At 34.8% G+C, this 14,930-nt stretch overlaps 2 protein-coding genes across 3 annotated transcripts in view; both read left to right on the forward strand.

The window, feature by feature from the left end:
* LOC149806804 (stimulated by retinoic acid gene 6 protein-like) overlaps window positions 1-10,849 on the forward strand; it is a 39,507-nt gene extending 28,658 nt beyond the window's left edge. The window contains exons 14-17 of the mRNA XM_089957883.1: window positions 276-392; window positions 6,343-6,506; window positions 6,764-6,952; window positions 8,008-10,849. Of these exons, the coding sequence (XP_089814009.1) occupies window positions 276-392; window positions 6,343-6,506; window positions 6,764-6,952; window positions 8,008-8,255 (718 nt within the window). The 3' untranslated portion in view covers window positions 8,256-10,849. The remainder of the gene's footprint in view (window positions 1-275; window positions 393-6,342; window positions 6,507-6,763; window positions 6,953-8,007) is intronic.
* A 3,645-nt stretch (window positions 10,850-14,494) lies between these two features.
* Window positions 14,495-14,930, forward strand: part of LOC149806805 (stimulated by retinoic acid gene 6 protein-like) — a 40,434-nt gene continuing 39,998 nt past the window's right edge. For both annotated transcript variants that reach the window (XM_089957897.1, XM_089957916.1), the window contains exon 1: window positions 14,495-14,629. The gene's annotated coding sequence lies outside the window, so the exon portion shown is untranslated. The remainder of the gene's footprint in view (window positions 14,630-14,930) is intronic.

Here is a 14,930-nt window from a genome sequence, read left to right on the forward strand (position 1 = left end):
AATATGAACTCTTTCTAATCGACAGAAGATAAGAAACAATCTCAAACGAAGAAAGCATCTGGATTCAATGGAAATCGCGTTAATATTCACACATTAATGATGAAATAAAAGACAAATATACATAGTCAATTTGACCAAAACATATAAACTTTATATTTTCTAATTTTGAGAAAAGATTTGAGCATATGAAGGAGGTGGCTTCTCTAGAACTAGTGAATTTATGGCTTGCACAAAATACACTATCTGCATTATTTTATTGTACAATTCCCATTTAGGTACCCAGTCAGTGTGTTCATCATATTCCGCTTGCAAATCTTCATCGTGGGAAAGTTCTTGTTGCAAGAGAGATTAAACCCGACTGACCAACAGAGGCCGCTTGCAATAGATAACAGGTGCACCATTATTTTATTCATTATTACCATTAGTAGTAGTAGTAGTAGTAGTAGTAGTAGTAGTATCTGTATTTGTATACTCCTTCATAAAGTTTAGGGTATTATGTTATAAGCATCTATTTTCCTCTTCTAACAATCTTGAAATCAAAAATAGGATAAACACAAACAGCTGCTATGCAGTGAACTGTTTCTGAATAAAACCCCATAAAATGAGTTCCAAGTATTAAATAAATGGAATATCCTATGTGTTTGGGAAATATGTTGGCCGAACACTCAACAAGATGCTTCGGGATATCCAACCCGTCTTCGTAGAATGGCACGCTTCAAATGGAAGAAAACACGGACATGAGGTGCTATTGTACTGTATACTACACACTTACTTCACCCAGCCATGACTCCTGAAGGGTGAATCTCGACTAAAGTGTACACTCTGCATGTGTCGACTAACATTAGAAATTGTTCTCTCTCCTGCATAATTTCACCCTATGTGACAGAAGTTGTTTGTATATGACTTTAATTGAGAACTTTTCCCAACCAGATTAAATCTTGAATGATTTCAAAGAGTTCCGCTCATTTAGCAATTTTTATTAACTTTTTGAGCATTTTATTGACTTTTAATTTCATATTTTATTTCATATAAATGTTCAAACGTTGTGACGTCAATGTCTTTTATACTTTATCTTGTCGAACTGCTATCCTGCAAGGTAGTTCCTACATTGCTATCGTTAGCGCCATGACCAAGTGCTTGTTGAGATTGCCGCCAGTATAGATATAACGAAGGAGAAAGAAACAAGCAAGTGAAAGTGGTCCAAACATGATCAGTTTTGTGAAAACGGTGTCATACACAAAAACAAAATACTGAAGCGACAGGCATTTTCACAACAGCGAAGGATTGGTAAACTGAATGAGATATACAATGACAGCTGATATTCCCAACTGACGTGTGTAACACCAACTTCAGAACTGATATTGTCTTCTTGTCAGGAGGACTCAAACATGTGATTTTGTTAGAACTGATAGTGCCATAGGAAGCTAGAATAGAGGAAGCCCATGAAAGGAAACTGGTCAAGTATCAGCCACTTATCCATTAGTGTCTGCACAATGGGACGGACGGCCTGAAATCTACTGGTGGAAATAAGGTGCCGTGGCTTTGCTTCATCGACGCTTTGGCGTGCCATGGGCGTAATCGGGATTGCTAGAGCTACACGAACCATATTACTCTCCAGTGTTTGAAAACTGGTCAGGGAAACCTCAGATTGGTTTATGGGGAAGAGAAAGGAGCAATCGAAATGCTTAGCCGGTTCCGGGCTAAATCTAATCAAATCAGTCGGCGCACCCCTGCAGAGTGTTGTAGGCCAGCGCCGAAACGCTCTGGAAAAGGGAACCGATTCCATTGCAAAATTGTATCCATATATATATATATATATATATATATATATATATATATATATATATATATATATATATATATATATATATATATTGTATAGAACTTGAATCGGTGCTATCAGCAAGTTGTCAGACAAAAACAGAATCCTTATATGTCCTGTTGATTTCAGAGGGCTATTTGCGAAACAGAAGCCACTCAACTCCCAGTTTGATAGTTTTAGAAAAATGTTGTCTTTTTGAGAACATGGAGATAACCAGAGATACCTGCTGGTGACGAGAAGTCACTGAGCGAGCAAATTATTGTTCCTAAGTCATATCAACATTCTTAGTCTAGCCTATAAAACACCATTGGATGGTCATATAGGAGTCAACAAGACTTATCACAAGATCTTGAATCATTTGTATTGGCGAAAATTAAGGGTGAAATTTGTAAATACTGTAGATATTGTTACACTTGTCAATCAGAAGATACTTGAGGCGTATCTTCACCCTATTACTGCATTTAAAGAACCATTTAGCAGAATGATGGTAGAGTGAGTTCGTCAAGGCAATCAGTACTTGTTGACCATAATGTGTGTGCCCACAAGATTTCCAGAGTCAGTTCCTTTGAGGAATGGTAAGAATAATACCATAGCAAACGTTTTCCACTCATTGGCCTTACCAATTCGGTTCAATCTGATCAAGAACCAAATTTAATACCTGGAATTGTGCAACATGTTAAGGAGGAATTATGAATCCAACAATCGAAATCTTCTGGCTATCACCATGAGCATTATTGGGCTTTAGAAAGATTGTATTAGAAATCATATAATTCGCTATATTGCTCTGATACAGTAAAGTTTGGGGTAAAGCTGTTCATTTGGTCTTGTTTGCTAGTAGGGAATCTGTACAAGAAGCATTTTGTTTTAATTGTTATGAACCAGATTTTGGACATGCTGTCCGTGTACCATTTATTAAAAGAGAAACATCAGAGATTATTCTTCTTGATTACGTATCTGATTTCAATAATAAATTTTAAAGGCTTGTGAAGCAGCAATAACTAATATTTTAGTCTACACAATCAAAACTGAAATCAAACTATGACAGAAATGCAAAAGAAACGTTTGTGATAGAGTTCTGGCTCTATACCTCATGCCTCAAAATAACCCTCTTCAGGCTATGTCCTTTTACAGTTAAAATGAAAGTAAGTAATTTCAATTATGTCGTTAAAACTCGTGGGAGGCGAAACCAAAACCAACTTTGTCATATGCGTATGTTAAAGGAGCATTTTTGATAGATATAGCCCTATTAATAATTTAATCAAATTGGTTGTACCTGCCCTCTCACAATGAGGATTTTGACGATGGCGTACCATTGGCAATGTAATGAGTATGATTTAAACAATATTTGGCATTCGGAAATTTTACAACATCTGGACCAGATACTTTCATTTCCACAGTCGCAAGAAAAGAACCAATTATTAAAGATGTAATATCACTATAAACACTTGTTTCCAGATGTTCCAATACTAGCAGATAAAATCTACAATCACATTGGAATTGTAGACTTTACTCCTTTAATTCGCATCCCTACTGGATGAATCCTCTCAAGCATTAATGGTTGAAAGAGGAAATTCAATATTTGGTGGGGGAAGATTGAATTGAACTAAGTATTAGTAACTGGAGTTCGTGTTATTTCATTATTCGGGATTGGTCTTTTCTTCGCTTCTTATATACTTTTCTTCGTCACAGCCTCTATCCTCCATGCCCTTCACCTATTTTAGCACACAAACCAAACACGTTTTGCATCACATGGATCATGTAAGAGGAATACATTGACAAGCAAAACCGACATTTCCACTGGCATTCCAAACGGTAATCTACCTTCCATTGGCAGATTTACAATCGCCAAATCTGACGGTTGTTGTAGAACGGCTTCATTAATAGCTTTAACAACTGCAGCTCGCAGAGTTTCTGCTGATATTAGCGTAAACGCTTTTGACGGTACTCACTCGAGTCACTAATCGTTATAGTCTATCGAAGTGATTGAGTCGCTTGTTAAGCCAGTTTTCACATTTACAGCAACGTTTTAATAATATCAACGTCTCGTATTACAATGTATTTAGCGATTGTTGCGGCGCGTGAAAACAATTCCGCGAGCACGTTTGGTGCGCCTGTAAACAATTCACGAAAAACATGACCGATGCCATTTCCATGATATGTTGCGTAAACAATTTTTCTCGCGTTATCAACGCACTCGGGTGTCGAGACGTCCATGTACTGCTATCATTTTATCACAATCAGGTCCATCTGTAACGGACAGTGTATCGTCATTGTTTCATATCGAAAAAATGAATAGAATATATATCATTATTATGTCATGCAAGATACACAGTTGGTGAAAAACCATGCAGTAAATACCCTTGAATAACTATTCCTGCCTATCAGACCTGTTTCAGAACTTCCATTGATGGCATCACAGGTTAAATTGATCTGAATCGTTGAGGTAACTCTGGCAATGTCAGGCTAAGTATGATATGCTCTCCTGGAAGTAAGTGGTGCACGCAAAACCAAGAACTGTTCTCAACGACGGCTGCCCAAATATTGCAGCCATTCGATTGCTCTGAAGAAGCTAAGTGCTGAGTCAGCATCTCGAAAAGGAATTTGTTAGTCTCTAACGGTCAACACCAAAATTCTTCGTCAGACCTCATCATTGATTGAGGCAATATCGTATGCGCCTTCAGGAAGTGTCTCCACACCCCAAATATCATCCATGATCTTGTGAAAATATAAAAGTGTCGTTCGCGGACAGATCACCAAACGGTTGTGATCGGATATTAGGCTAACTGAAGAGAAAACGAGAGCGCAATCTCAGGTGTGCGTTATTCTCCAGCGGTAACACGAGTTGAAAAAGTCACATCGAATTCCAGTCTCTTTGATGAGATTGTGGTCATTAAGGTAACGTAAATTCGTCAAATTTGGTTGCAAAATGATCACCGGTAAATTATTTTTATTTAGTAAACGCCCATTTTAGGCCATTTCACGCCTATATGTTTATCATGTGTCTTTGATGTTAAGTTTATCATGTAATCTTTCCAAGTGGGAGATCTGCAAAGGATTTTGGAAAATCTCCTCACGAACTGTTCCGTCAAAGAATTGCAGCGGCGTTTATATCTGCAATTTATACTCGGGTGGCACGTCTGCAATCTTTTCAAATGCCGTTAAGTACACGGATGCCTATTGCGAGCACGCCAACGACTTCACGGGGGATATTTTCATGCTCATTTATTACATCAATGGTAGACATTTTATATAATGGTAATGATTGTTAAATTGGCGCATCCAAACCCGCACCATATTCTCTCCGAAATTGCAAGTTTCATTCAAGTCAATAGTAGACAACTATATGGCTCTTTTAGTGATCCACATAAACATGCCACAAAATTCATTCAAATCCAATGAATGTTTGCAAGACCTTATACGTCAACACCACGAAATATAATTATCATATTACAGTTGTCACGGATACATGCATGCATACATACATACATACATGCACACACACCCATGTTCACGTACATATATATACACACAAACACACAAACAAACACATACATAAATACATTCATGTATGCTGCAAGTAAAATGCAATATAGTTGAAAGCATGATATCGAGACGCTATCTGTTTACCGAGTTCTAATTACCCAGATTTAGCTTAATAGATTTGGTTTCAAACCATAACAAAGCCCATTGCAGTATTTGAAAAATAATCTGTAGATTTTATGTTGACTGATTAAAATTAGTAGGACAATATTTATATTTTTTGTTCTCTAAATTTTTTTGTTTCTTTATACTTCAAAAATGTCCTTTTACATACACGAGTAAGTAATGTGTACATTTCCAAAGAGACAATAGCGTTTGTAAACTGAGAGAAAGATTTTCAATTGCCTTAATAACCCGGTTGTGTCCAGAATTGAGTACAATAGCGTTTGTAAGCTGAGAGAACGACTTTCAATTACCTTAATAGCATGGTTGATTCAAGAACTGAGGACAATAGCTTTTGTAAACTGATAGAACGACTTTCAATTACCTTAATAGCATGGTTGTATCAAGAATTGAGTGGTTGCAGTAAGTAGCTTCGAATTGTTTTAAAGTTCATGTCTAGAAACCTTTACAAGGAAATTAGGGAATAAATGGTTATAACAAAAATGTCGTAAGAATACCAACCAAATCACTCAAATTAATAATTCAGTTATAATTCGGACATTAATACTTTTATCAGCCTTAACGACAGTGAAGATAAATTTCAGTAAGTGATTACATTAAATCTAGTAATTTCTGATTGTTTTAATACATGGAATATTTTGTGATCCCGACACGTTACAATATAAGAAAACTCAGACCATTGTCAAACGTTTCTAACTCCCATAGATTAGATTTCACTCAGATGTAGGTTATTATAATAATTTCTTTGGTTGCATAGGGCGACCATAATACAGACCATTTGTTTTCTATTATTGCTTTAACCTTCACTTCTGATATGGAACTGATATCTACATGTAAATGTTTCTTCTGTCGTTTAGAAAAGCCCACGATTTGTTCAAGTTCTTCATGCTGTTTGTCAATCTGAGTGTTGGAGTTATTGTCTTCCTGAGACGCATAACCAGCACCATAATCCTAGGAATTTTGCTCGTACCCAGGATGGACAGATGCATGTTTCCAAAGGGATTTGAAAGTGACGATAAATGTAAGTAAAATTGCGCTGATGTAATTATGTATGTATGCATGTATGTCTGCATGGATGTATGTTCGGATGGATGCATGGCTGGATGCATGCATAGTTGGATAAGAAAACATTAAAGGGAAATAAATATTGTGCGTTCATTGTGAATTTTATATCTGTAATTTTCCAGTATTTAATTTTTAAGCAGCTAATAGTATTTTGCACGTAATCTTAAATGGCTTTTCATTTATGCATATAATACTTTTTCTTATATCTTTAAGGTTATATGAATTATGTTGGCATGTTGATGGTGGACTTCACGCACAATAACCCCATAATGAGAGTGTTCTGTTCGATTCTTCTGAAGACTGCTACAGAAAAGCACGATCAAAGGAGCAACGCGAACACAACCTTCCAAAACTTCACTTACAGTACACTTGGAGCGCAATCTTCTCAGCCACCATATCAAGGTATACATTATATAATGATACTTAAATGTCTTTTCTTATATTCAACAGGCGCCTCATAAATAAAGCAATGAGAAGCATTAATCACCAAACGTCTTATATTCAACAGGCGCCTCATAAATAAAGCAATGAGAAGCATTAATCACCAAACGCGTTACATTTCGAACTTGTCCCGGTACGTGTCTTTCTCCCGCCATGCTAACGCAAATCCTATCCAATGGATATTGGTTATTTAAGGAACTCAACGCCCTTCCCACCATAATTATTGCCAGACGATTTTGGATTTGTCATCGTCACCAACAAGATCTTGAAGATGGACTCACAATGTTTCAACAAATTCAGTGCGTGTCTGTCATCATCGTCTTCTGTTTGTATGTAATCCCTTTTACCCCCGAAATACTGCAAATATATTAAAGAAATTAAATTTCTTAATATTATGATACCATACATAACGTTCGAAACATCACAGAAGCTTGTTTCCCTTTTACCTTTACGGCTCTTTAAGTATAACAATCTTTAACTCCTTTAATGGCACATTGAATTGTTTCGTTGTTTATCTTTTTTGTCGTTGCCATTATCCATTAGTACACTGCACTTTTTAATATTCACACTCTTTCAAATATTACAGTAACATCAGATTTGCTTCATTTTAAATTTACTTCTGAAGGGGGCATAATGTTAATTATTGCACATTCTTGATGTCTTAGAAGGCACGATAGCCATTTATTCAAATATTGGCAGGGAATTGAACTGCTTTATAAACCCTTCCGTTTCCAGACAGGGTTTATCATAGATAAAGGTCCTGTATTCAATCAAAAGTGCGGAAACTTCACTAAAGCTGGGTCTCAAATTAAATAATATCGATGCAAATTCCTTTTGATCGTTCAGTCGATTCTGGTACATATTTGTCGCAATAACTGACTGATCCAGTTAAACATCTGATGTTAAATAGTTATATCGAAGCAAAAATAAGAATTGTTTACACAAACCTGATCTTCTATTCTGATTATATGTAATGTTCAAATGAGCGATTATCAATTATGTTTTCTGAATACTAGGTCACTCAAGGCCAAGAAACAAATGGCTGGTTGCTTATACATTAATGAAGAATCCTGCCATCATCGGAACCAGGAAGTATGCTCTGCCAGGCATAGTTCTAATAGAGGCCTCACACGTTCGTGCAGACGTCATTGTCAGAGTGCAGCGAAGTATCGCCTCAACACTGTTTATATACATTGGAATGATAGTCGTTTTGATAACAATTGCCTTCCTTTATTTTGGCTTTAAAACACTTATGCAATCTTAATGTCACTATGATGGACTCCATCATCATTGTTATATAAGCTGCATGCGCTGCTACCAATGAGGATGTGATAAATATTGGAACCATTCCTATCGATGTCCGGATGATACTCTTGGATTATACATGCAGAAATTATATCCTTCTAAGAAACTATTTTTATACATTTGAGAGGTGTATGTTAAAACTGACTTCACATTATGAAATATCGGTTAATTCGTTAATAACGACTAATTGAAACTTCTTGCAAATATCAAAGTCAGCTTAATAATGACACGAAGAAGCTCGAGAAAAAAGAGGTAACTTTGTTTCATATTTTCATATATATTTGTTTAATGTAATGAATTCATTAGACATATCTGAAAAGCATCTGATCAGCAAGTGTATAATATTGAGGATGACAATCCATCAAATTATGGTGAAATTATAATGTGAGTATTTAAATGTATTGTATTAATCATTACTATTCCAGCATAAGCGTAAAGTCGTATAATTACTTGGTACCTGTATTCAGATAATCCACCGTTACAAGTTATTTGTAGTGACGAATATAGAGTTGACACATTTTTGCGTAAATCCAAATGAGAATGCACTCAAATTTTCCAATAAGATGATTGAATAAAACGATGTATTTCATGCGTACAGTAGTTTTAAATATGTATCTTCGTGTACACCGTCTTTTCAACAAAACAAATGATTATCTCATTCATATATATCAGGCATCAGGCATATTTTTGATTCCGAAAATGGCTGACACAGAGCGCTAAGAATCGTGATTGGCTAGCTGACAAAACTAGTACCGGGTGACACATTCATTATTAAAAGGTATTGCTGTATTCAGTTCCAAAAAATTGTAAATATTGTGGGAAATATATATTGCTTCATCTAAACATTTTGCACAAATGTCTTGAACATTTGTAATGCATGTTTTAAATGACAGGTTTCATTATGTTTTTTATAATCCATTTGTACGCTTAGCTTGCACAACTGTGAGCATTGTAGATTACATGGCTGCTTTTCCATTGCTTTTCCAGTTCTATCATACTTACAAGTTCAAGAATGGGACGAGTGCGTACATTTTCCGTTGAAATGCTCTTAAGCTTTCATTGTAATAATTCAATGGTCAATACCAATAATAATGTTATGGAGGGTGCGTGTTTCTGAACAGTTAAAATGGATTTTGAAGATTAGTTTAATGAGTTCTTTGTGTCTACTGGTAATTCAGAATACATCTGCATGGACTCATCAAAATATTGATCAGGTTGTAGGTTCATTATTACATTTCTTTTATTATTTGCCGATTTTGTAAAGTCCAATACTATTGCTTCCATAGCAAGATCGTCTTAATATGTGCGTTGAGATATCGAGTTATAATAGCAAAAGCTATTGCGTAATTTTATGATGAGCCTTTATGTTGATCTTTTGTTTGTAAGTTCATCGGGAAAAACGCACTTCAGATGTTTTTATTAAATAAGGAAGGAAATATATAGATGAAACAAGGGTTTCCTTGTTCTGTTGGAGACATAAGAACAGTAAGTTTTTCAAAGCTTAGATTTCGTTACAAAAGGGCTTATTTAGCAAGTATTACATATATTGCTCTGTGTGGTAAAATATTTCAAGAACCTCATATATTTAGAAGGCGTTGTTGATGATAGTGAATGGGAGGAATCGTATTTTGGATATACAGCAGTATATAATTAAACCTATACATGACTAGTACTAGGAAAGTGTACACTTGTTAATGAGTCTCAGATTTGGCAGGACTTGGGTCCAGGTAGAACAGATATTTACTTGTATTAAGTTGTAATATGCCATTATCACAGGATTGTAGTTAAGAATGTGTAACAAAGATTGTAACTAGGAGTTTATTATTGTGAAGACATCTTTGCCTCTATTTTAAACAAACGTTTGTGTGAATGAGATGCACGTAATTGCATTATTGACGAAGAATAGGCTTGGTTACGGTGCGAATATTATAATACAAATGACATACTTACTCTAATATCTGTGATATAGAAGTAGATTGCAAAAGGAGTCAGGAGGTTTTCTGCTAAAAGCCTCTAATTGTGGATGGGTCATGCTTCAAAATGTTTAAACTACTTTCAATTCAAATTTGCTCTAAATGTATAATTTGCTGTTACATTTTGAGAAATGTCTTTCTATAATACAACTTTTTGTATATATACAAACTCTTTAGTAACTCAAATGTTCGTTCTTATCAACTTTTAAAAGAGAATGTATACATAATGATGCTACTAATTTATACTTTCTTTCTAATGTTTTTGTTATCATTGTATTTTGTTGCTTGTTGCAGATGAGTATCATATAAAAACATTAAGATCTTAAAGAAAAATATTTCGAAAAAGCTAGATATACTTATATATCCCATGAAACGTGTTATGGCTTTATGCCGACACAGAATCCTTTTGTTATTCACAGAGTTTCAGTATTGTTCTACCATATATTTTATACAAAACATATGCGCAATATTGAGTACTAACACAATATGCATATATATGCTACACTTTATGGATTGTGTCTTTATATATATATGTACAGTATTATTTTAAATTGGCAAATAAACAATCTTAACTCTTAAATCTTGACTTCTAAACTACTGACCTCTCAGAATTCATCATGATGATGTATTAATCTTCAGTGGGTTCTTTACGGTAAGAAGCGAAGGCAACTAAGATACCCATGCGGATAATTAATTCATATTATATTAGTTGTGTCCTTTTATTATATTAGCAGTATGCATTTGGCATGTTTTGTATAGATAAATAAAGATATCACTTTACAACACAACCCTCACTGTTGCAAAATGTACGACGGGCAGTCAGTTTAAAAGATTTTTTTTATCTATCTATTGTAACACATTCCGAAATTTGTGACGATAGCAGAAGACAAATTAGGGTTGAAAGGTAAAACAAAAATAATGCATCAAGAAACGAAGTCAACCACTTGGTCCGTTTAAAAAGAGTGCATTTACTTAAAGACCTTGTATGCACATGAGGATTAAGGTTTCACAATATAAATCGTGAAGATGGTGCACAAATGTACACAATATATTAGGATCGCATATATAGTGGAACGTATTTTTATCTTCATTTAAAGTAACGTCTACGTTTGCAATCAGAACTGCATATTTTACTTACGCATAAGTCGAGTCAAATTATAAGCAATATAGACACTGATATGCAGTCGCAAAATGTGCCGGCAGATCAGGGTATGTTTTGTTTGTTATAGTGAGTATACCTAATAAATTGCATGTACCTAGATCTAAAGATCCAGGCTTGTTCAGTGTGTAGTTGGATCCGACTTAGAAGCGAGGTTCAACAATAACTACAACTACAGTAAATGTAGGTACGTATTCTACACCCGAGTTTGACCTCAGTCAGTTAAGTAACACGATGTCGTCGATTAAATGACATACAATCATTCTGTTTGAATCTGTGAAATGAAAAAGAGCGACAATGGATCGAACCTGTCGTCCGAGAGTTACAGAGAATCATTCGAAACGCACCTCCAACAAGACTTCTAGATAAATGTGAAGACACCTGTTATATCTATGAAGAGAAAGTCCCGTTGGCTATAAAATGTTTACAACGTCAAAGAAAAGAAAACTCCGCAGAACAAGAAATCAGGTCCAGAGGAAATGTAAATACAACCTGTTGTATTTGTCAACAAAAAGGACACTAGTCTTTAGAGAGTCCCCCAAAAGGAAAAAGAGGGATCAAAGAAATAATTTTTTCCGACTCAGACTCAGATATAGAAGAAGCTATTGCGATGGGAAATTAACCGCTGCATAACAAAAGGAATCAGAACAAGAAGACGAAAGAGAAGAACTCAGCCAATGAAGAAATTTAACACTACGCAGTCAGAGGAATTCCAGTGAAGAAATGTATTTCATAATGACTCTAATTCTTTAGAATATACCAACAAAGCAATCGTATATGTATCTTGATTCCATTTATGTAGCTAAGATAACACGCGTATTTAATAATGAGGGAGTTAGAAGTTTGATTTGTCAGTCTACTGATATCTGAAGAAGCTGAACAATACTGACCATCAGTTGCAAATTGTCGTTATAGCGGAAACTGAATCATCCCACTTCTTATCATTCCCCCTTTTCCTTTCCTTTCTGCATATGTCAAGTTTATCCATACATTACAAACTTAAACTGTGTTCAAAGACGTTCTGGTAAAGAACCCGTTGTGGAAAGAAGAAATACATCGTTGTATTGTTTTTTAGTAACTCAGACTTTGATAAGGTGCTTCTTATACTGCCTGGCTTCCTATGTAATGTTGCCGAAAAACCGGTAACAAAATAGAGTATGGCTCGCCATGAATACAGTAGGGAAATACAGTAGTATTGCTGCCTGTCCGTGTTTTTGTCATACTTCCAGTCACGTTGGATTTTCCAAACAAGTTTAATCTCACAGTTCAGCAATGGTGTGTATGTAACTGTCTTGACAATCAAAACAACAAATTACCAAAATTACCTTTTTGTGGCATGTACTTCTAGGTTTTGCACTTAGGTCAGTTTATGGGTCATTATTGACTGCAGACTGTTGCAGATATATTTGTTGATTCTGCTTGTAGAGATCAATAACTAATTCCCAAACGTATCGGCATAGTTACTTATAAACAATGTCTTAAATTCTTCGGTTAGATCTGCATTCAAGCTAGTTGCTAGTAATTTCTGACTAAAGCTATATACGATTTATGTGTGAATGAGGGTGTATGAGTATAACATGGCAAAATATTTTAAAAATAATATATCATAGGCATGAAACATCCGTGCTTAATAGATTTATTCTTATTTTAAATGGCGCAAAATGTGCAATTATGGTATATATAAAAAATTCGATTATAGAAAGATACTTTACATATGGGTCACAGCTGACGGAAAAACCAGTCCATACTACTGATAGGCATAACTGATAAAATAGAAGATATTTGCTGAATACGAGTGTATAGCGTATATGTTTCGTTCAGTGAGTGAAAACCCAGCATCTTCACCCACAAAATAAAGAGATTCTTCAGTCATTCGAAGCATTCAATCTGTTTTCCATGTGTGTTCAAACGTATTGTCCAGCTAGATGTGAGCAATGCATGTACTCATCAGATCTGGTAATGTAGCCGCATTTATTCATCTTAAATTAAATATGAAATGTAGTTCCCAAATTTAATACTAATATATTTTAGTCAAAGTCCATTCCATCCTGATTATTGAATGATCTGTAGCTTAACCTCATTAGGAAACTTACAGGTCATAAGTTTTGATGAAGACAACAGCATGTCGGGTCTAATCGGCACAATTTAAGGTAGCACGAAGATTTTTCATTGTGACATCAGAGAACGCGACATTCAATCTGGTTTGTACTGGATTACACCTTTACACTTACCTCGTCCAAAGGTATCATGGTACTTTAACATTGTTTTTTGACGTATGTTTTTTTCATGGCGTGACAATAATGACCTTCCAGAGGTTGTAGAAGAATCCAAATAAAGTGAATAATGTCCATTAAAGGTATGTGCAATCAACTTCTTAAAAACAGCAACCGTTATTGAAATAGTCAGTACTTAGCGCATACGTGACCTCTCTGCCTTTTGCTATCTTATATAACACTGAAGTAGCAAATTTTTACTGGATTCCACGCAATGGCAGCGGTTTGTTGATTATGTTCTGCTGTGTTTTTTTTTTTTTTTTTTTTTTTTTTTTTTTGATTATTCGCACAGAAAGTATCAACAGTAATTTAAATATTCATCCCAACTTTCGTAAAATAACAAATTAAAGAAAACATAAGTTACACCTTGTTGGTTATGAACTGGAATCGTCTTATGTCAGTTATTATGTCAGTTCCCTGGAGATGTGTTAGGCTCTTTTGGATTGTTAACAAGTGTTCATCACCAGAGTTATTACTACCTGCATACCATATTTCCTCTCGCCCCGATTCCCATTATGTTTACAGTTTAAGTTATTTGTACAGGCTATTAAAATATTATACCTTCGATTACACATGTGGTTGTAAGTTTATAACACATTGACAAAATACAATCTTTAATCATTTTTTTCTCAGCACGACATTATAAAAACTGACGATAAACATTCTAGTTATCATGAAAAGATAAAGTACATGTCACTAAACCAAGCAGCTTTTCTGGTAATAAAGTGTATTAAAAATATATAATTTGCTTTGTAAAGTTACACAAATTCAATACACTATCTCTAACCAGGATCTTAAGCTTCTGGACGTTACGGCCGTATTAACAGTGATGATGGAGCTTCCTGCGCAGATCTGTTTTATGTGCATTGTCGGGAAATTCATCACCAGAATTTACGATTGCATTAAAACAAGAGAATATACACGTCAGGTAGAGTACTGTATAATTCAAGACATTCTATTTTAAATGAAGCAAACAATTGTGTTGCGGAGTGTATTACCATTTACAGAGGTTGACCAAAATATATCAAGTAACTTGACAAGTAACTTGACAAGAAATAATTTATTAATTAAATATACCTATGAGAAATTTTTCAAATATTAACAGTAATTTTCTTTAAAATGTTATTATAACGTAGACAGTTTAGCAGATAAATTGGCTGATATATTTCTCAACTTGAATGAATATTGAATTCAGAAAATATTGCTTTCAAGTCAATATGAAAACCATA

This window comes from Sinohyriopsis cumingii, chromosome 1 (genome assembly GCF_028554795.1).
Source record: "Sinohyriopsis cumingii isolate HCF-2022 chromosome 1, ASM2855479v2, whole genome shotgun sequence".
Classification (NCBI taxonomy): Eukaryota; Metazoa; Mollusca; class Bivalvia; order Unionida; family Unionidae; genus Sinohyriopsis; species Sinohyriopsis cumingii.